At 51.6% G+C, this 22,524-nt stretch overlaps 1 protein-coding gene across 20 annotated transcripts in view; it reads right to left on the bottom strand.

Moving 5' to 3' along the window:
* MADD (MAP-kinase activating death domain) overlaps positions 1 to 22,524 on the bottom strand; it is a 40,972-nt gene that overhangs the window by 17,707 nt on the left and 741 nt on the right. For 7 of the 20 annotated variants that reach the window (XR_825508.1, XM_010842382.1, XM_010842383.1 and 4 more), the window contains exons 2-23: positions 19,151 to 19,310; positions 17,947 to 18,543; positions 17,244 to 17,547; positions 16,405 to 16,536; positions 15,759 to 15,872; positions 14,540 to 14,620; positions 12,659 to 12,837; positions 12,068 to 12,303; positions 11,706 to 11,862; positions 11,006 to 11,109; positions 10,609 to 10,799; positions 9,970 to 10,220; positions 9,585 to 9,724; positions 8,643 to 8,744; positions 7,292 to 7,351; positions 6,836 to 6,938; positions 6,085 to 6,271; positions 5,844 to 5,994; positions 5,156 to 5,362; positions 2,359 to 2,459; positions 1,279 to 1,362; positions 775 to 933 (exon numbers count right to left, since the gene is read on the bottom strand). Coding sequence is in view for 19 of the 20 variants with exons in the window: in XM_010842382.1 (XP_010840684.1) it covers positions 775 to 933; positions 1,279 to 1,362; positions 2,359 to 2,459; positions 5,156 to 5,362; positions 5,844 to 5,994; positions 6,085 to 6,271; positions 6,836 to 6,938; positions 7,292 to 7,351; positions 8,643 to 8,744; positions 9,585 to 9,724; positions 9,970 to 10,220; positions 10,609 to 10,799; positions 11,006 to 11,109; positions 11,706 to 11,862; positions 12,068 to 12,303; positions 12,659 to 12,837; positions 14,540 to 14,620; positions 15,759 to 15,872; positions 16,405 to 16,536; positions 17,244 to 17,547; positions 17,947 to 18,543; positions 19,151 to 19,212 (3,702 nt within the window). In the remaining variant the exon portion in view is untranslated. The other 13 variants (XM_010842387.1, XM_010842397.1, XM_010842392.1 and 10 more) reach the window with 11 other exon arrangements.

The raw sequence follows: 22,524 nt of genomic DNA, 5'->3' as shown, positions 1-22,524 counted from the left end.
CTCTGAGCTCAGGCGGAGAACACCCATCCTGAGCTCTGCCTAACCAAGCGGCGAGAGTGTCAGAACCCTTAACGCTGCCTGAGGATGCCTGTATACACTGCAGGGCAGTGTGTCTACAGACAGGGACTAAAAAGAACCCATTTAATTCCTACTGATCACTGGCTTACTGTATAACCTAGGGCAAGATCTTTTTTTTCCCCCTAAGGCTTTGTTTCCCTCACCTATCAGAAGAGATCAGTCATAGCAACATACAGAACTGCAAACTTGTTGAGAAGGGGAATCGTGCCTTGTCACCCCTGATTCTTTCTTACAGAATCTGGCATTTAGTCAATCACTTAATAGACATTTATTCACAAAGGAAAGCTTCGAATAACTGTTAGGAACACACTAAAATGAAATGCTATTTTAAGGTGCTACACAAACAAAGCAGTCACCAGAATGAAAACAGGCTGACTGGGACAGAATGAGAGCTGCAGCTGCCCTGACACGGCCACAAAGGCATCACGTTGTTTATTTTAAGTGCAGGGGTTATTGCCACATAGGAGTCGAAGCCCTTATGTGACTGGGCAGGAAGCCTAACTCATCAATGATTCAGGAGAAGGTTCTGAAAGTCCTAGAGCATGGCACTGGATGACTCTGCAAAGAGCTAATTTAAGAAACATTTTCCTGAGGGTCAGATATATGAAGGTTATCCATGCCTGCCTTCCCTTTTGCCTCCTAACTGCCTCCTAAGTTTCGACCTTTTCTAACCTAGCCCCATCCCGTTGAGCTTACAAAGATGGCACTGGTGGCAGAGTTGGTCTCGATCTCGCTGTCAGACAAGGTGCCTCGAGAGCCTGCCAAGTAGGCGCTGCCCTCGCCGCCTGGGCCATCGCCCGCACTGCTGCTGAGGTCGCTGTCTGCTCCCAGGGTCTCTCCGGAGCTGTTGCTCACCTGCAAGAGAAGAAAGGCGGTAAGGGATCTCCCCCAGGGGTGCGTCCCAGAGATGCCAAGCTTCTTAGAGCCTTCTGCTGCCGTGAAGAAAAAAAAAAGACCCAGCATCAAAGGCGTGTTAAGACAGCCTCTGGAAATACCTTCTTTATAAGATGAGGAGACGCCCTGGGTGAAATCTCAGGGTCTGAGCCCACGGACAAAGACCTACGACAGGGACACGTCTCCACCGAGAGAACCAAGCTGACTTGAGACCAAGAACAGCCTCCACAGGAGAGAGGAAACCCCCTTTTTCCAAAGGGGGACCCACACCCCGCCCACCAAGGTGCCAGCGTGGTGTTCCCCTACCACGGTGCTAACTTCAGAGTCCTGACTTGAGCTTCGGATCATCACAGCGGGACTCACACTGATGACAGAGTCTGGATCGGTCCTCTGAAATGAGACATGCGGACTCAGACACAGCAGGGAGGTGGCCCACCCATGCTCTGCTTCCCTAAGAAACACTGTATCTTCTTCCTCCTCCCATCCCCACCCTTCTGTTGTCATCCCCGGATAGGTCATGACAAATCAGCTCTTTTTCCTGAATATACAATATGTAGGACTTACAGAATAAGAAAAACAATGAATGTAAAACAGATACACGCTTGCTACGGAAAATACATGAAAGAAATAAGGAGATTTAAAAAAAAAAGCCATAAACTTACCACCCACATTAATCACTGTTATTTAATCTTAGCAAACTTCCTTTCAGTCTTTTCTATGTATATTTTAAAAGTAAAATCTGATTCACACTGTATATAGCTTTGTAAACACTTTCCCATGTCACTAAATTTTTGAAAATAGTCATTAATGGATACTAATATTGCATTACATGCATGCTGCTGCTGCTGCTGCTAAGTCGCTTCTGTTGTGTCTGACTCTGTGTGACCCCATAGATGGCAGCCCACCAGGCTCCTCTGTCCACAGGATCCTCTAGGCAAGAATACTGGAGTGGGTTGCCATTTCCTTCTCCATTACATGGATGCTGCTGCTGCTGCTGAGTCACTTCAGTCATGTCTGATTCTGTGTGACCCCATAGATGGCAGCCCACCAGGCTATGCCGTCCCTGGGATTCTCCAGGCAAGAACACTGGAGTGGGTTGCCATTTCCTTCTCCAGTGCATTAAAGTAAAAAGTAAAAGTGAAGTCGCTCAGTCGTGTCTGACTCTTTGCGACCCCGTGGACTGAAGCCTACCAGGCTCCTCCGTCCATGGGATTTTCCAGGCAAGAGTATTGGAGTGAGGTGCCATTGCCTTCTCCCACTTATTTCACCATTCCTCTGCGACTGGATATTCATGATGTTTCAAGGTTGTCTTTTTGTTTTGGTCTTAAAGTATTCTGAGATAGCGAACTGTTAACACTCACGATTCTGAACAAGGTTGTCACAAACCTGGGAACCAGATGTCAGGCTCACACCACTGTCTGCGCTGACCTGGGACTTTTTCTCGTCGGTCTCACCAAGGTCAAAAGTGGGTTTGATTACTTCAGGCCCTGAGGAGGGGAAGACTTGTGTTACTCGGTATACAGGCTAGGGGCAGGCTGGCCAAGGGAGTGGGACAGAGGCACAGCCTGGTCCCAGACCTGTTCCGCGTGTCCCAGTCACCTTTCCAGGGACTGCCACTCACTCGGGCCCCACTGGAAGAAGTCCCAGATGCCTTAAGAACCAGGCAGGGAAAAATCAGACCTGGTCTCAAGGGGTTCTGCAGCCATCTTCTTAACTAGAGAAGACTCTGACTGCATCATCCTAAGGAGGAAAAGTTACACAGACAAACCACGCTCCACTGCACTCAGGGTCAGCGCTCCACCAGGGCCTGAGAGCCTTCAAGGGTCCCCCGGTCCCTGTGCTTTCCCATAAATACGTCTGAAGGGACCAGGGCAGGAGGAGCCAGGGAGACTAAAGAACACCAGCTGTCTCAGTGGACACTGCCCACCAACCCCCACAGCTTCTACGTCCAGGGTTAAAAGGCAACCCCGTCTTTCCCACCCATCCACAATGGTATGGCAGAAGGACAGAATGACAGAAAGCGAGAAAGCGTGCCTAGGCAAGCCACCAGAGAGTCGGGAAGCTGCAGACTCAACACGGAGGGACAGCAACCATCTCTGCCAACTGTGCCCACAGGCCTTCCAGTGGGTGCTGGAGATTCAGCCAATGAGGGGCGCTGAAATAGGCAAATGTTCTCCCCACCAACTCTGGGGCGACAGAGAACCCAGCCCTGGGGGCCTTTACGCAGCGGATGCCCTGATCACCGCCTGGTTTACCACAAGGGGAAGGGGCAGAAGCAGCCTACGAGCACATACCTAGGTGTCACACACCACCTACCTGCTTTCGTTCCAAATACCCCCCAAGAGCAAATTTGGGGTGGGGCTGACCAAGGGGGCCTGCCCCGACTGGGCCTGGGGAGTTGGCAGGTATGGGAGACTTGGGAACGGGAAGGGGCATTTGTTCCTTACTCTGTTTTTCCAAAGCTTTTTGCTTTTTCACTTCCTGGTGCTTGCTCCACAATTCTACCCCAGATGCAATGTAAGCAGGAGAGAAAGACAGAGAGAGTCAGAGGCTGGTCAGACAGATGAAATGGAAACCCCACCCACCCAAGCTGCTTCTGTCTCAGGCACAGGACTACAAATCAAGAGATCAAGAGAGATCTTCACTGAGGGGAAGGGGGGGGAAACATCAAGAGCTCTAAAGCCTTCCCCCTGCCGCCCAGCTCAAGAACTAAATTCCTTTCCGCATCTCAATGCATCAGTAAAAATCCCTCCGAATGTCAGAGCCAGAGAAGCCTTTGATCAAGCTCCTTCATTCTGGTGCGAGGAGACTGATCCCAAAGAGGCTGAAACACTTGCTCAAGATCACATAACCCAGGGGAAATTTCTACCACACCGCGCTCTCTCTGCCAAATGAGCCGGGCAACAGCAAACTTTAAAGATTCCAGATCAGACAGATGATCACCTCGTGCAGCCAAAGGGCCCCAGAAGCATCAGCACAGATCTGGTGCTTCTCTGGACTGGACAGAGGCCACTTGTGCAGGCAGTTAGCATCCTTCCCTGTTGCTACCAAAAACCCCAACTTCCCCTCAGAATCAGTGCCTGCCCTGCCAAAAGACCCATCTTAGCCAGTAGAGGTGGACAGAGATCCCTAAATGGTCAAGAAGAGCATCTTAGTGGGGGTAGAGAAGAGGAAATAGTCATCACAGCAATTCTTTTCTTGAAAGAACTTTAAAGTCTACTTGGTCCAATCTCCTCGCTTCCCAGGTGAGGAGATACAGACCCTGAAGGGAAGCGATCTGTCCAAAGTCATTTTCTTTTCTGGGGGCTGATCTAGGATTAAAACTCCAGATCTCCAGACTGGCGGGTCAGTATAGTTTCTAGAGCATCACAACAGGCTGGCTGCCTCTAGGAAAGTATTTTGCCGGCTAGAGAAGGCCAGTTTCCCGCTCCACATTACCATTTAAGGGGGTAAAAGTTATTGGCTCATGGATGTGGCAAAAACACGCTTCAGTTAGAAGCGTGTTCCCCAGGGATCTAGAACCAGAAAAAGAGAGAGATACAATCTAGATGACTCCAGGTCAGGTGGGGAGAGTCAGACAGACGCCCCGAGAGCTCACCAAGGCACTGCCTCAGTGGGAACGGAGAAACACCACAAGTAGAGCGAACTCTAACACCAAGTCCAGTGAGGAAGAGCGGACTCAGAACTCTGGACCTCAAGGTCTAGAGCCCAGGGAGCTGGGGTGGCCGGACACGCCCCAGAGGAGCAAGTCCGAGGGCAGTGTGATGCCTGGATGGGGGGGAAGTTGGCTGTAGAGACCCAAACCATCACAGTGTTACAGCCCAGAGATGCATCCGTAAACTGCCTTATAGCTTCCAGGAACTCTCCACTAAGTGAAGCAATCCCGATGTATATAAGAGAGGGAGGGAGGGGGAGTCCAGCTCAGACTCCGGCAGTAAGCTCCACTGGGCCCCCTAAACAAAACTTCCGCTCTTCCTTTAAGGCTCAGGTGAGGGTGACTGTAAACGAAACATCAGGGATAAAGAAGTATAAAGAGACATGGCTAGAATGGACACAAATCTGTCTCCCTGTCTGGAAAGCAAAGCGTGGGGAAGAGAGAGGTGGGATTCTGGATGGATTGAAAGGAGGCAGGGACACTGAAGAAGCCAGAACTCCTCCAGCACACTCAACACGTGATACACACCGATAGATGCCACAAAGTTCTCTTCCTTTAGACTTCTGGTGTCCAGTTCCTTGGGACTCTTTCCTGGGGCACTCGGTGCCAGAGGTCCCAGCTGGGGGACCCTCAGCTGTGCCATGGCCTTTGGGTCCCCCCGCCCAGCCAGGCCAGGATCCTTGCCGACTGGTGTACTGATGCTCTCTGTGGGACTTCTCTTCCGCTTGTCTGGTTCTGAGGAAAAGATGAAACACACGAAGAGGTCAAAAGAGACAGAGAGGACTTCCCTGGCGGCCCAGTGGCTAAGACCCTGAGCTCCCCATGCTGGGGGCTCACGTTCGATCCCTGGTCAGGGAATGAGATCCTACGTGCTGCAATGGAGAGTTTGCATGCTGTAACTAAAGATCCCACTTGCTGCAACTAAGACCATCTTTGCGCAGCCAAATAAGTAAATAAGTGTTTCTTTAAAAAAAAAAGACAGAGAGTCCAGGTGTGGAATGAGGTGAGAGAAGCGAGGACAGAGGAGAAGGTGGAAGGGAAGAAGCACAGAGAAAGAAAAGCGGGCCTCGTTCTCTCCCACGACAGAACACCCGCTAGGTAAAAACACGCGCTAGAAAAGCCCAGCCTCAGAGGAAGCAGCCGGCGCTGGGAGTGCCGTCAAGGGGCCGAGTCCTTCTCTGCGGATGGCACGGCGCCCTGCTGGTCCCACCCCTACCTTTACTGTAGTAGTGGGTCTGGGCGATCTCCAGAAGCCCGAAGATGCTGGCCATGCCACCCAGGCCAGCGTGGGCGAAGGACTGCTCCAGACTGAGGACCGTGCACTTGAGCAGATCCAACATGCCCTTGTACACCTTCCGGCTGATCTCCTGCAACGACAGCCCGGGGCCAAGAGTGGGCACCGCTCTCTCCAGCGTGGCGTCCCCACCCCTTCTCCCCGGGCGACCCCCGGCCCTGACCACGTCGGGGATGACATCCTGCCGGGCCTCGTCCTCGGACTGCACCGTGCGGTTCAGCTTGCTCAGGACGAAGACGCGCAGCTGCTCGCTCTCCAGCAGCCGCCGCACCTTCTTCATGTTGAGCCAGCCGACGCCCTGGCCGTCCAGCACGCTGTGCACCACCTCCTTCAGGAACTGCTGGTTCTCACTGAGGGGGGGGGTGTCCACACACCACTTTTGGGGTCGGCGGCTCCTTGGCAGAGCATCCCCCACTTTCACCATGCTAGATGTTTGCCCCGGGGGGCAAAAACACGAAGCCCCTTTCCAAAGCACCAGGTCCTCTGCGAAGCCCCCCCCAGACGGCCAGGTGTGCCCAAGGACCTAGTACCAACCCCACCCTCCTCCACACCACCAGCGACGGCTGCCTCATGGGGGCCGAGTCTGAGTGGGGAGGGGTTTCACCTCTCTCTCTCTCTTCAGCACCCCTCAGGTTTGGTACAGGAATCGCTACCTCCATCTGAGAACCTTTCAAATGGCCCTGGGGACTTCTCGGCCGTGCCCAACGCGAGGGACCCAGGTTCGATCCCTGCTCAGGGAACTAGATCCCATATGCTATGGGGGAGTTCACACGCCACAACTAAGGATCCCACATGACAATGAAGATCAAAGGTCCCGAGTGCTGCAACTAAGCCCAGAGCAGCCAAATAAGTAAGTCAATATTTACACAGGGGAAAAAAACAAAAAACAAGGTAACAGTGCTGCCCTTTATTACCTAGAGTTGCTGGCTCGGCCCTGGGGTGACGGGGGCTCTCTCTTCACGGTCGGGCTGTGTTTAATGACGGACGACTTCTGGTCCACCAAGGCCCGCCTGTGCCCTGCAGTCAGGAAGGCAGAACAGACGGCGGCGTCACTCCTGGGGTCCAGGAGCGAGGCTCAGCACAGCCCCCGGGCAGCCACGCTCCGCGCCCGTTCCCTGGAGGGGCTGGGTGCGGGCAGCCCCGGGGTGTCACACACACAGGTGGAGACCAGCCACGTGAAGGAGGTGGGGATGGAGGCTCAGGCCACTCCACATGCACCAGCAGCGCGCCCCACGGGCAAGCACGGGGGGGCGGGGCAAGGCGGGCCACTCGAGGTGATGCCGCTTGCTCCGGGAGGAGGATGGCCCTCGGGCAGGCACAGGAGATGCTAGGAGAAAAAAGATCATGCAGAGCTCACGGGCAAGACCCACCTTCACCACTCCCGGGGCCGGCTTCAGTAACAATCTCCATTAGAGTATTTAGCCCAAATACTGGGACACAAAATACACAATTAGTAGGTGCACCGTGATACCACCACCCTGCACCCCGCGATGGAGCTGCCAGTCAGGTCGTCTCAGCATCCTCCCGAAGCTTAGTGCCCGTGACCTTTGTTCTCGGGCACCTCCAGAGGCTGGAAGCCGAGTGGCCAAGGGGACAAGCCCAGGCTCTGGGAAAGACTGTCCTTAAGACTATGGCCTCTCCTAGCCAGAGGCAGGGGAACGACACCAGGAGCCTTTAGGTACTCACGGACGCATGCATGAGAGACAGCTGTTTCATGAAACATCCAGCACCGGGCTCCAGAGGGCCCACAGGGAGGCAGAGGGAAGTGCCCCCGATGCGTCATGGGGAGGGGGCAGGGCTGAGGATGGGAGTGGGTGGGAGGGACCAGTGCAGCGGATGGAGTGAAGCGCCCGCATGCAATGAGAGCGAGGCGATGCCTGTCCCCTGCAGCTGTGTCAAACGAGAGCCAGCGCCGCTGCCGCCTTTCCGTCCCTACCCTGCCGTGCCTGGGCTGATCCGCCCTGCAGGCCTGGTGAGCTCCCTACACGCGCCACTAGACGTGATGTCCTCACCCCCATCCCCACCAAAGAACGTTCCTGAGATCCCTAACATTTACTAATTGGTGGGGAGACACGCCAGTTAAAAAATACACGAAACTGCTGCTCATTTGGCTTTCTTCTTTGATTAAATATTTCAGCACAAACTCCAAAGGAAACAAACAAAGCAGAGTAAATTCAGAAGAGCCCGTCAAACTGTGGGAGATCACAAATGAAAATCCACTGAGGTCTTAATTGCCCCTCGATACCAGCCAATGCTACACTCACGGAGCCCTGAGCTGACAGGAAGCCAAAGTAAGAGGTCTCTTGACGCTGTGAACACTGCCAGTCTTTTCACAACCATCCCCTGGTGGGCCAGCTCCTTAGGATGGAGTCTGTCCTAAGCCCCTGCAGGAGGAAGCTGGCGGAAGACTGGTGGCAGCCAAGGAGCCCTATGTGGATTAACTGCCTCTGACAAAGGTTGCTCCCAGAAGCAGCAGTAATCCCCCGGTTGCCATTATCCTAAATGATACGACAGGGCCTTTTCTTTAGCTACGAAAGACAGTTTCCATCTGAAAACCAGAGGAGAACTCGTACGATGTGCAGTGAGAGCCATGAGAAGCGTTACATGAGAGGCAACGGCCAGGTCAGATAATTCATCATACACGGGGTTCCTGACAAGTACCCACGGGCCTGAAATATTTCCCGGAGGACCTTGGCTTGGCAGAAGGAGGGCGGTAGTCACCTTTCAGACTGGGGAAGGGCGTGCTCTTCTCTCGGGCTCCTTTGGTGGGCAGCGTGAGGTTCGAAAGGCTGAAGCTGGTGCTGTGGTTCCGATACAGGCTGCCTGTCCAGGGGGCGGGCGAGAGCCATGCGTCAGGGGGGTGAAGCGTCAGAGCACTCCCCTCCAGGGGCTGGAGCACCACTTCCACCCTCCTCCTCTTCAGACGTAATCCCAGAGCCCCTCACCTAAGCTTAGAAAGGACCACTGCTAACTTAGGACAAACAGAAGAGCTACTGCCAGGAATGCTCAGAACCCCCAGGAACCACTTTCTCTGGCTGCCTCCCATGGTAACACCCAAGCCTCTCCTCTACTGCCAGCCCAGCGCAAACGCCTGGCAGATAATGTACTTCCCGTCTGACGCTGGTACTGTCCCTTCCGGGCTTCTAAAAAAAAAACCCTCACCATCACAGTGATCCCCCCGTGATGGCCTTCTCTGGCCCCTAGTCTGTCTTTAATCTTGAACTGACACCACCCTCATTTCTGGTAATATTCTCTATGTACAAGTCAATGTCACGTAGATTTCAAGGCATATGTGTGAAAAAGTCCTTCCCCCAGGCAGAGAAGGTATTAGACATAAATCTCAAATCAAATTTGACCAGAACGTTTCCACGAAATACATGTACAAGGGTCATGATTTTAATAAAATGATTCCTTTTCATTTCAACAGCCAGCTGTCTTACCCTCAAACAGACTGAAACCTCCAGGCATAAAGACAGTGACTAATCTGTCCCTGTTCTCTGTTGACTTCCCCCGAAAATACCTTATTTGGCATCACTCAAACGACCTGAAGAGGAGCTTGACAATGCCAACCCAGCCCTACGTCTGAAGTCGTAGCAGCGTCTGCTGTGGTCAGGCCCTGCCGGACAGGAGATGGGGCCGAGGCGGGGGGCTGCAGGCACTTACTGGCGAAAGACATGAGGCCCCCGAAGGCCTCCGCGCTGTTGCTGGAGACGGTGGAGGTGGGCGAGCTCGCTCGAGAGTCCGACTCTGCGTCTGAGTCACTTGCCAGCTTCAAGCTGCTGGGCCGCAGCAGCTTTTGAGCCCTTGAACACACAGTGGCACCTCTGAGCCCCAGGCAGGGCTACCGAGTCCTGGGCGGTGGGCCTGACTACACTGCACTCCCTTCCCGCAGTGCCTACAGGCAGGTCTAGATCAAAGCATGAGCCTCTGGGGACGCCGGGCCTCACGAGCCTTCGGACTGCCTGGACTTTCTGGTCCACCCTCGCCCCAGAGCCCATGGGGGTGAGGCCCTTCCGTCACCCCTCTAGGGGCATCCGCAGGCTCTCACCGATGGCCACTGACATGCTGGCTGAATCGGGGGGTGTAACTTTCACCCTGCTCATCGTCTTCCTCAGGGGGAAAGCCATACTGGGGCTGGAGGCACGGGCTGTCAGAGGCTCGCTGGCGCACTGACCCCTGTCCGGCTTCTGTCTGATGCCTGTCCATGCTGCACTTGCCCACGCCGGGAGGCACGGTGGGTAGGGACTTGGGGACGCCTCCTGCCGCCTTATCGTCGGTCTCTGCTGAGTCAACAGGTTCCTGGGAACATATTAAATACAAAGAGGTCACCCAGGGCCTGGGGTGCCTTCCCATCTTTCTCAGCTGGGCAGGGCCAAGCCAGGCCTGGTAGATTCTGAGCCTGAGGCATGTGTGAGAAACATCTCCGTGACACCCCTGTTCTCTCTGCACAAATTATGCAAGGGGGAAATCTCAGCTCACTCCTGAACAGGGCTGTGTGTCCTCCTTCTGGGGTCAGACTGTACCTCATAGGCTCTAAACTACAGGATCTATGGAGAGGAGGCTGGGGGAAGTGCGGAGAAAGTAGCAAGTTGAGTGGACAGTTTCACCCCAGCTTTCCTGGCAGAGATGAGGCCCCACACCCCAAGTCACCGTTCTCACTCAGCCCCTCCTCCGAGTCCCCACGTACAGAGCTGGCGCCGTGGATGACGGTGCTGGGGCTACTGCTCACAGTGGTGCTGGGGCTGGAGCGCAGGGGCGGGTTTTCCTGAGAGCTCTCGCCATCCGGGCTGGGTTCCTCTGCCTCCTTCTGGTTCTGCAGCTCCTCAATCGCCACCTCGCTGGCATCTCCCAGTGCCGCGTGCGTCAGAGGGTCCACGTCTGCCAAAACCCAAGGAGGACATGTCTGGTGGGCTCACTGTGCTGTACTGTAGAAGCTATCGCTGTAAATCAACTATACTCCAATTAAAAGACTAATTTTTATAAGTCTTTAAAAATAAAAAAACTTCAAGGATGGCAGCTGCAGACCCGCCATCGCAGAACCCCAAACCCCGCCCAGAGCGGCTAATTTCTCCAAGTATACTTACTAGGAGTATCACCGTTGATATCGCATTTCATCATCTCGCTGACAAAGTCACCAAGGGAAGAGTAAGAAGAGCTTGAATCGTCATAATCCATGCTGTCACTCCCGCTGCAGAGCGAAGATCAAGAAAAACAAAACAGGAAAAAGGGGGCAGAGATAAGAATCGGCAACCCACATTAGGGAAAATCAACAGAGGAGTACTTGTAACTCAAGATCGGGGAACAAGATACAGAATGAGGAAACGAACACGAAATCAACTGAACTATGTATGACAAGGCTTTGCAGACTGATGTCTCAGTGCAGTCCAGTCGCTCAGTCGTGTCCGACTCCTTGCAACGCCATGAATCGCAGCACGCCAGGCCTCCCTGTCCATCACCAACTCCTGGAGTTCACTCAGACTCACGTCCATCGAGTCAGTGATGCCATCCAGCCATCTCATCTTCTGTCGTCCCCTTCTCCTCCTGCCCCCAATCCCTCCCAGCATCGGAGTCTTTTCCAATGAGTCAACTCTTCGCATGAGGTGGCCAAAGTACTGGAGTTTCAGCTTTAGTATCATTCCTTCCAAAGAAATCCCAGGGCTGATCTCCTTCAGAATGGACTGGTTGGATCTCCTTGATGTCTAAACCCTATGAAATCTGGCCACTGTGCTAGTGAGAGCCTTCTAGCCTTTGAGAACCCTCCTGCTGCTGTAAGGTGCTGCTCACCTGTCGTCAGTTGGGTCAGAGTCAGAGTCTCGCTCGGGCGGCACGCTCAGCGCCTCGGCCAGTTGGGAACCACTGTCATACACTCGATAGTGAATGGGCTGCAGCTGGTGGGCATACCACTTGGGCTTGTCGCCAATCAGAGCTGGATCGAACATGTCTACCCATGGAGGAAAAAAAAGGAGACTCAAGTGGGCAACAGGCGGAGAAAAAGCAAGCAAAGTGTAAAAGACAGGTGGGAGAAAGTCTCAAGCAAAATCAGAATGGCAGGAGCAGCCTGCAGACTGGCAGAGGAGACAGCAAGGGGAAGAGCCATCAGGAGGACAGAACAGGAGGTGGGGCAGTGCAGAGGGATGGGGACTCACTGTTGTGAATCCGCTGGAAGGCGTAGTTGGTGGGGTTCAGGATCCATTCTCCAAAGTACTCCACGGCCTGAGTCCTGGCCAGTTTCTCGGCGAAAGGAGTCTGCCGGGGGCGTGAGGCTAAAAAGGAGCCGGCTTGGAAAGCCACCACGGGCCGGGGGAAGAGACGTAGGGTACGTGTGTGCATCTGAAAGCCCTGCAGCACGTTGGGGGAGTTGAAGAAACGGACCATGGCCACTCTGGGGAAGAAGGGGATGGTGAGATGACCCAAGTCTCGCACCCTGCAGAGCAAGGGTCCCTATGATCTGAGGCCTCAGACCACCTCCCGAGGTCATCATTTAACAGGCTTCCAACAGCCAGGGGAGAGGTGTCTTACAGAATCATCAACCCCCTTCTGCACCCAAGGCCTAAAAGGCCTGAGAATATGATGGACCATTTTCCTCTGCTTTTACTAAAGTGGCAAATATAACTAGATATTATCCACATTTTATAAATAAAGAATCTCTGGGCTCATGGAAGTAATTCGCCCCAAGGTCACTGAGTGAGGAGGGACCAGTTTAAGAGCTTGTGACTGTCTGGTTGGCTTGCCTGTACCTGGTTGCAACATCCACCGAATCCACATCATTGCCGTAGATGAGCGGGTTGAACTCGGTGGAAGGTGTGGACTGCAGGTCATTAGAAGGCCTTCCCAGGAGAAGGGGGATCTCCTGGCCCTCGTGGAATTTCTCCAGATTGAGGATGGGTTGGGTGTTGAGACTCATGCTGGCGAGGGCCTGCGGAAGAAGAAAAAGTCCCGCACAAATGGCTGAGTCCTGGGCAGCCAACCAACGTCAATTCCTAGGAAAGAGCCTTCCTCTCTGAAACAAGAATCCAAAAACTTTAACCTTTAGAAAACAATCTGAATTACGTAATCTTCAGCTTAAGCCAATCTGATCAAGGCCACTTGATCACACTTGAGGTCCAAGGCGATAGTTTTCAAATTTGTTTTAGTTATGAAATCTTGTTTTTCAATTGAGATCTAGGCAGGAACATCAACAGTTGAAACCTGTAAAAGTAAAGCTTCTCTGAAGCACATATGGAACCCAGAGCCTCATGTGCTCAGTGGTCCCAATCTAAATCAACCCTCAGGGGCTCCGTGGGCCAGTTTAAAGCCACTGGTTTAAACCAGCAGTGTTTGTTTTTTTTAATTAGTTTATTTGGGGGGCTGCACTGGGTCTTGGTCGCTGCGTGCAGGCTCTCTCTACTTGTGCTGAGGAGGCTTCTCACTGCTGGGGCTTCTCCAGTTACAGTGTGGGCTCCAGGGCACATGGGCTTCAGAAGCTGCATGTGGAATCTTCCCCAACCCAAGACTGAACCCGTGTTCCCTGCACTGGCAGACAGATTCTTAGCCACGGGACCACCAGGGCAGTCCCAGCAGTGTTTCTGCAATGCTACCGAGCACAGGAATCACCTGGGTATGTGCCTGCACGTGGCTTCTGATTCACTGTGTCTGAGGTGACTCTGCACGTTTAACAAACCCAGGTGACACTAACGCCACTGGTCCAGGGACCTCGCTTTGAGTGACAGGGGTCAGAATACAGGATCTGTAAGCCCAGAGGTCTTAGCTCCTATGAACATGTATAGTACAATTCTGACTGTACTTCTCCATCCCATTAGTCATACTAAAACAATCATCGAGAATGAAAGCACAACACAGGAAGACAGCTAGAGCATCTTCTGAACTTGCTATCCTCACCAGACTCAGCTGTAACAAGATATCATATTGTATCAGTGGTGATGGAACCAAGTGAGAGAAAGAGAGAGGGATGACACAAAATGACTCGTGTAAATCCAAACAGGTTTCACCTAGAGGTATTGCTAAGTAACTGAGACAACACAGAGAGAGACTTCTGAAGACTCTCCAAATGAGGAGTTCCTAAAAGAAACACAGAGCTATCTACTGGTGGTCCTACACAAGACACACAGCAGGGCAGGGGGCCAGGGTCTCATCACGGTTTACCTTCAGGTACTGTGTTCAGCATGCAGGGGAAGAAGAAAATCAATCAATGAAAATGCGTTTATGGGGTTTACTCAAAGGAAGGAATTTTTGAAGAAATGATTCTGTAGGGACCAGAGATCAATTCAAGAGAAAAACATGAAAGGAGCCAGACTGTCCAAACTGCTGACTCCCTCCTTAGGAGACAGAGAATATTCTGGGGCCGTTAAGAAGGGCAGCTGTGACAAACAGCAGAAGGTGAAGGTGGTTTTATGCACTAGAGGGTGGTGGGAGGGGCGCACACAGTGAATGAAAAGGAATCTAAGTGGCTCTTTTCTGAGATTCACCCTGCCACCCCACTTCTCTGGAGCCCGCCCACAGCTAAGGAGACCTGCTCGACTGGAAGTCGGCAAGGAGACTGGGTCTCTCAATAGCTGTCTTCTGACAGCAGTGCTACAGCTGCTGCTGCTCCCCTTCCTCTTGATCCCCTCTTCACCCACCTGCTTCAAATGCTTCTTCAACTCTAACGATTCCGGCTCTGGCAGGATAGGCAGCACTTCCGCATTAGTGGGGGCAATCACCTGCACCAGAGAAAGAGCAAAGGTGCGGCCTTAGAATGAGTTGCTCTTACATAAGAGTAAGGAACAAGGGCAGGAACTCAGATACACAATGCTGTTGTTTTTAGTCACGAAGTCGTGTCTGACTCTTTTGCGACCCCATGGACCCTGACTCTTTTGCGACCCCATGGACCGGAGCCCGCCAGGCTCCTCCGTCCATGGGATTTTTCAAGCAAGAATACTGGAGTGGGTTGCCATTTCCTTCTCCAGGGGATCTTCCTGACCCAGGGATCAAACCTGCATCTCCTGCTTGGCAGGCGGATTCTTTACCATCTGAGCCACCAGGGAAGCTCCTTACATGTATACAATACTGTTATATACATGCAAACACATACATTATATATGCATGTACATAAAAAAATATATATGCATGTATATGACAGACATACACACCTGAAGGGAAACAGTGTACCTAAATGTTCTTGGTGACTCTCCCTAGCCCACAGGCTCATGGGATTGTGCCAGGTCTTGGCCGGGGCACTGGGGCCTTCCATCTCCGTGACGGCACATGCGTTCTTCAGTTGCAACATGCAGGATCCTTTAGTTGCAGCACGCAAACTCTTAGTTCTACTTCCCTGACCAGGGATCGAACCCGGGCCCCCTGCAGAGGGAGCATGGACTCTTAGCCACTGGACCACCAGGGCAGTACCAGAATCATGCTTTTTGTTTCGTTCTTTGTACTTTTATTTTTACTCTCTAAAGTTTTATGGAAAACACATATAAGGGCTACCTACCGAAGCTTGAATGTATTCACATTACAGAATGTTAGTAATATACTTTTTTAAAATCTGCACTGAAAGGCAGTTTCTTACTAGAAACTACACTCCCAGAAAACCAGTAAATGACCTACGCCGTAGGTAATAATTCTGCAACCATAACTGCTCTGCTTCTCTTGGAAGATGCGGGGAAACACTTAACTCCAGAAAAACTAAACCTTATAATTCTCTGGGTGCTAACCAAGGGCCTATCACGACAATAAAGTAAAAGCAGCATTTTTTTCAAAAAAATTTGTTTCAGTGAGTTTCACAGTAGCAATCACCCACAAATTTAGGACCTTCCTGGCCTATTCTAGGCCCCATGGAGCCTCAGACAAGGGCCTCACCCTATTGCTGTCCAGATCTACTAGCCACACGTCATCAGGCATTTTGAAGTCCAGTTTGTAGAGGAAGAAGCTGGCAGGGACCCCGATGATGTATGGTGTTGGAGCCAAGAGCAGCTGTGCAAAAGACAGGGAACAAAACCACAATCTACTGTGATCACTTATCAGGTCAAGATTTTTCCAGGGGAGGAAAACACAGGTCCACAATCCCTTTTCCAAAACCCTTGAAGGCAGATGTGTTCCAAAGTTCAGAATGCTTCAGATCTTAGAGCAGTAATAGTATATATTACATGTTATGTACTACCTGCAGCGAGGTAGCCAGTAGCCTATAATCCCTGACATTAATTGTGATAAGTAAAAACTATAAATAATGGATCCATGTATATATATGGCTGAGTCCCTTCGCTGTTCACCTGAAATTATCATAACACTGTTAATCAGCTATACCCCAATACAAAACAAGAAGTTTAAAAAAAAAAGCCTAAATGGCCTAAGTCTTCCCACCAGATCAGTTCACATTTTGTGGACAAATAAGTTATGACAAGGAATTCAGGACCAGGACTGATTTACAACTTCTTTGGGCACGGAGCCTTCACCTGGACAGTGTCAGAACAGAGATGACAAAGCCAGAAGACGCCTTAAGACTCACCTGTTCTGCTGACGCCATGCAGGTGGGCAGCAGTGGGATAACAGGAAACATATACTCCAAGGGGTAGATCATCGCCACAAAGGCCATCACGGACATGGAGAGTGCATTGTAGTCTCGGGACTGGAGCACAACCTGCCGCAAACCGTACCAGAGGGATTTCTCGACAGAATCAGTAAGGCTGAAGTGAAAAGAGCCTCTGACACTACAGTTTAATCTCTCTTCACCAAGGCCATGGCCCTGGGATCTTAGTTTCCACACTTATCACTGCCCTACACCCCGCCCTGCCTGTCACCTCCCAGTGTAAGCACTGCCCAAATCCTCCCTTGAGCCATTCCTTTACCTTCTTAGTTCTTGTTCCCCAAATCCCAGGGTCACTCATCAGTACAGAATTACTGAGATTTCCAGAGAATTAGGCTGGTACAGTTGAGGATAATTCAGCTGAGTGTCAAGCTCTCTGAATATATCCCACATGATGCTCAGTTGCTCAGTCATGTCAATCTTATTGCAACCCTATGGACTGTAGCCCACCAAGGCTCCTCTGTCCATGGGATTTCCCAGGCCAGAATACTGGAGTGAGTTGCCATTTCCTACTCCAGGGGATCTTCCTGACCCAGGGATTGAATCCATGGCTCCTGCACTGGGCCCCCTAACCCACGTGATGCTGGTACCGTAATTCGACCCTCACCCGCTGAGAACCTACTGTATACCTCGTATCATGTTATCTCTTGGAGATAAGGTGATGAAAAAGATGTGGTCCCTAATCCTCATCTTTGATGGTCTAGCCTCCGCCACACTTCGAAGCCCTTCCCCTAGAACGGCCTAGAATGCTGCCCTCTCACCTTGTGCTCTAACAGGATGCAGGTGAGCACCTGTAGACAGGCATCCACACCCAGAAGCTCCAGGGGGAGGTGCAGCGGGAAGTCCACTAGGGTGAATCGAGAGGGGTCTGGGAGAGCAAAGGTCAGAGCCTGCTGGAGCTCCTGGGGCAGGACCTCAATGTCCACTCGCTTCTGCCCCGAGACAGGTACCGGGGAGCGCAGCAACCGGTAGATCCAGGCCTCAATCTCCCGGAGGTCGTGCAGCAGGGCACTTGACTTCTCCTCCACTAACAACGATCCAGTAAAGATGCGCCACATGGTGTCCCTAAGGAGCAGACACATAAGCAGTGGGAGCTGACACCTCACGGCAGCCCCGCGTAACCACAGAGCGTCTAATGATGGCCACGGAGAAGACTTCACTATGGGCTCAGCCAGGACCACAGGATGCACACAAGGGTGATGACAAGTGCAAAAACGTACATGCAGCAAGGACTTCAAGTCCTGCCCATCCTGAAACACCCAACTCCTCAGCATCACTCCAAGCACGATCATGGAAGGAGGTCTAACTCTGCAGCAGTCTTTCGCTTCCATGGATTAACGTTAAGTGTTTAAGGAGGTCTGAGGGACCTCAGGCTTTAGAGGGAAATCCCTACGCCCCTCACCAGCCAACTACACCTCAACTCCAGATGCCTCCCCTGTTTCCAGCAGCGGCAGCGAACCATACCTCTGTATGCCTCGAGGGAGGCCCAGTTTCTTGCCCAGCAGGCGCTCGCTGCAGCAGTCCACCAGACGCTTGAGGGTGTACAGACACTCGCGGAAGGTAGAGAAGAAGGGGTAGTGGCTGAGCACGCACAGGGACGTCAGCGTGCTGTTGCGGGACCGGCTCCCCGCCTTGGCCCGGCGTCTGGCCCGCGGAGACTGGCTCACGTCTGGGGTGGAGTCGGCACTGGGCGGCTGCAGGGATGGGCCGCTCTCCGAGGTCTTGGGGCCCACCTCCTCGGAGACGAAGGGGGCTCGGGGCCCTTCCTTCCCCCGGGACCCTGGCCCGGCCTCCCCTTTTTCCTTAGGCACGCGCTTTTGGAAGGAGCGGTAGAAGTTGACGCAGATGCCATATCGGGTGACACCAGTGTCCTTGTCCGTGAGGGTGAAGACAAAAGAGGTGTCATCCCGCAGGGTCATGCGCCGCTGCCGCACGCTCAGGCAGCCCTCCGGCTGGCAGAAGAACACGACATCCGGGGGCAGGGGAAACTCCGCGTGGTCCTCTAGTGGGTACCGCCGTAGCAGTTCCGGAGTCTGGGCCACACTGTCACTGCTCGGGTGCCTGGAGAACATACAGACAAGGTCAGCAGCCTGAAGGGACAGCATGCTCTTTTGGGTTTTAACCACAGTAAAGAAAAATAATAATAATAATAATTTAACCACAGTGGAGAAGTAAATGCTCTTTGGATAAAGTAACCTAGCTGCAGGACCTGGGAAAGCATGCCACGTTGAGGTCTGTGCTGCCATGAAGATGCCTATATTGAAATGAAAGGCAAGTGGCGACAGTAAAATTGTCACCACACCTTAAGATGACTAGCATCTTTCAAGGTAAGTTAGCTAATGAATTCCCCAAGGAGCATAGGTAGACAGAAAAGGAGCACAACGTACTTTTCCTTTTTTCCGAAATAAGGAAGCTGAAGTAGATAAGAGTGTATTTGCTCAAAATCACAAAGATGCTATCTAAGAGCAGAGGTTTGCTCTTTCTCTTCCTCCAGGCCAGTAGCCTCGATCCGCCTGTTCTGTTTTTCCAACTGGCAGCAAATTTCCCATCAGGGTCAAATAACAGAAGAATGAGATATGCAAAGCAATGTGGGAGTAGGGAAGGGGATTCCTTACAGATTTTGTGGCTACCCCAGATGACTGGACAAAATCAGTCACTTCCTGGTTACCTGGCCCCTACGATCACCAGGTAGTCAAGTAACCGAGGACAGGACTTCTTCTTTTGCACCATGGCTCCAATTCATCAGTTCATCTCAGAGAAACTTCAAGGCACCAGGCATGGAGTCAACGTTCGCAGGACGAATTCTGATGTTATCTGAAAAGCCAAGTCTAATAGGAAAAAAAGTACTGATAAGATCCACTGCTTCACCTAAGGGACTCATCCCTCTCCACGTCAACCCAGGTCAGAAGATCTTCCATTTTACTACTAAAGATAGGAGAACATGACACTTTTCCCAGTCTAGAGCTCTGTCCCGGCTTATGAGCTCACAGAGTCACATGTCAAGAAGTAGGATAAATAATGGCTCACCTCCCATCCCTACAAACCAGGGCGTTTCCAGCCTCACTTCTGGGGCTGTTTCTGAAAAAGAGGCCTGGTCAGTCCAATCTGGACTCAATTATCATAATAACAAAAATTAAGTCACTTTCAGGACTGCTGCAGGGTACATCAGGATCAAACCAGACTCTGTAATCAGAACTAATCTGCACTCCTAGCTCTAGGTGGAAACCTAATTATTCTGTTCCAACATTCTGCGTTCAGCTTGATGTGAAACCACCCTATAGACTATACTTAATTGCACTCAGACAACAACAGACGGCTACTCTACCCCATGTGATCTCAAACGAGGGCTCTCCCTGCCCCACTGCTGCCTCCATTCCATTTTTCTTCCTTCTTTAAGCAAGAAAGGGGCCAAGTGGCTACAGATACTAGCTCTGCCCTTGGTGCTGAATCATAGTCTTCCGCCTCTACTCTGGTTCCGGGATTTGAATCAGTGATACAATACACACGGATGAGGCCCTGTCCTTCTGGATCTTAGAGATAAAGAATCTAAAGGCAGAAACAACAGGATTTCTGTGAGGAGAGGGAGAGGTGCTCAGGGAAATTTCTAAACCACAGTCCAAAATTAGGAAAAGCTTCCATGTCTTGCCCTGGAGAAGGAAATGGCAACCCACTCCAGCATTCTTGCCTGGAGAATCCCATGGACAGAGGAGCCTGGTGGGCTACTGTCCTTGGGGTCGCAAAGAGTCAGACATGACTGAGCGACTGAGCACTTACTCACTCCATGTCTTAACTGCAATTTATTTCCTGTTCAATTTCCATATACTTCCCTAAATAAAATGTTTCACTCCATGCCAAGGCCACTTTCAGCACTTCCAGCATTGCACCTCTGTGCCCAACACATGGCCACACTAGGACCTTGTTCACTGCACACACAGAGCCCCACTGCACTACACACACTCTTACACACCACTCCCTTCTTTGCTGCTGCATGTACAACGCAAACACTCCCTGTAGGCTTAAGGCTCTACCTGATCTAGATGAGAAGTTATATCTTTTTTCTCTCTACTTAACCATTTTTAAAAACTATTTACAGCACCCCTCTCCAATCCTCAAAATACTTCTCCCTCCTTTCCCTTGCTCCCCATAGAGGGCCTGCAGGTAATAGGATTCGGTTTTGTCTCCATAGCAACTCTGGCTCCAGCACTATTTATAGCAGAGCTGCCACCCCTCCCCTGCGTGGTGACCGCACAGTGCTAGCAGCTGCTACCCCAGAGCTGCCCGGTGCCCGTAACAATTCATTCTCCTTGAATCTAGAGAAGCCTCTTCCACTGACAGCATCTACTGATTATCAGGTTATCTTCTCCCTCATGTGCCTTTAGTTTGCACTTGGTCCTAATTTTGGATTTTGTTAAGAGATTATCTCCCTTCTATACAACCACAACCAAGTTCCCAAGCTTGCCGTATACTCATTTCTAGGCATCACTGCCACCGCAAGAGCCCTCTGGGTCTCCCCACTGCTATGGAATCATGAGCATACCGCAGAATGTAGAGCACTGTTAACAGAGCTCCTCCCAAGCGGAATGAGAAGGGGAGGGGAACACAGAAATGAAATGGGAAGATGGGTAAAAGCATAACTCATTCTCTAAACAATTATGTGTTTGTGGTGGTCATTTTATGATGTATTTAAATGTCAGATCACTGTTGTACATCTGAAACTAATATAACAGTGTACTGTCAACCACACTTCAATAAAAATGTTTGCTACCAAAAAAAAAAGAATCATGTGGAAAATGCCTAGTGAGAGCCAAAGCACCTTAAAATAAAACAGAACTCGCAGGACCAGGGCTCAAGGCTGAGCCTTGAAATCTATGTTTACACTGAAAACCAGGAGCCCTTTACAACCAAAAATCTAGAAGATCACACCTGAAGCATTTTCTACTGATATACTAGGCATCGGACCTCTATCCTTGGTGGGATCCCAGCCCCCTCTGAACTGAAAATCACTTGATAAAACTGAAATCATTATCATGCTCTACAGTGTTCATCTCCCTCCAAAGCCACAAGGACCCAGAGACGACGTGACCATTCCGGCCACTAGCGACAGGATGGATTTTTAGCCTCGGCTCATATCTCATCAACAGCCACTGCCTTCAGTTATTCAGATTGCAGAGATAACTAAGGCTTTCCTACCCTTCTCCCCTCCTCACAAAGACTCTGGATCCTCTAACATGACCTATAACTCAACACTCTGTCTTCACATCCACCCACTCGGCCTCTAGCCTCAACCACATTTACAAAACGTAGAACCCATCATTATTAGCCCCTATATTCCAAAGGCATCAAGCTCCAAACGCAAACCTACCTGCTGAAGTTCTACACAGTTACCATCCACTGCATCCACAGAGCTTTAAATTATCTGTGTCTTTTCAGCTTACAAATGGTCACACGGACCAGCTCCTTGGATCTGTTCCCCGTTTGGGGCAAGATGTTAATAGTAAAGCCACAGGAACCAGAGAGCGATATGACATCTTCGCTGACGTGAGCAACGACAGGAGGCTCTCTCCCCTCCCCCTCCTCCCCAGGCAGTGACCTTGCAAGCGCATCAGCACAGACTGGTCCAGCTTGGGGAAGAATGAGAGCAAGGAGGCAGGCGCTAGGCAGGGATGGGGAAGAGGGGAAGACAGGAATAGGAGGGCGAATTTAGAGGTGCACGAGGACAAGCAGGGAAGCTGTTGCAGTAAAGATGAACAACGGCGTCTCCACTCACCAACAAGCCAATTTTGAAACACCGAATTAAAAAAAAATATATATATATATATATTTTTTGAAGAACCAAATGTCCTTCTTCAAAACCTAACCAAAGATAAGCCGCGCGCCTGCGCGCACACACATATACACACGCACAGAAACAGACACACACAGGCTCGCCATGTGCTTAGCACGGCTCGGGCCCCCCGGGCTGGACAGCTCTGCCCGCCCCCTCACCTGCTGGACAGTTCTCCCCCCGCCCCGCCCCGGAACCAGGGCCGCCAATCCGCCCCG

The sequence above is a fragment of the Bison bison genome, unplaced genomic scaffold (genome assembly GCF_000754665.1).
Source record: "Bison bison bison isolate TAMUID 2011002044 unplaced genomic scaffold, Bison_UMD1.0 scf7180017864178, whole genome shotgun sequence".
NCBI lineage: Eukaryota > Metazoa > Chordata > Mammalia > Artiodactyla > Bovidae > Bison > Bison bison.
The sequence above is the reverse complement of the archived record's forward strand: the minus strand, read 5'-3'. Positions and strand labels throughout refer to the sequence as shown.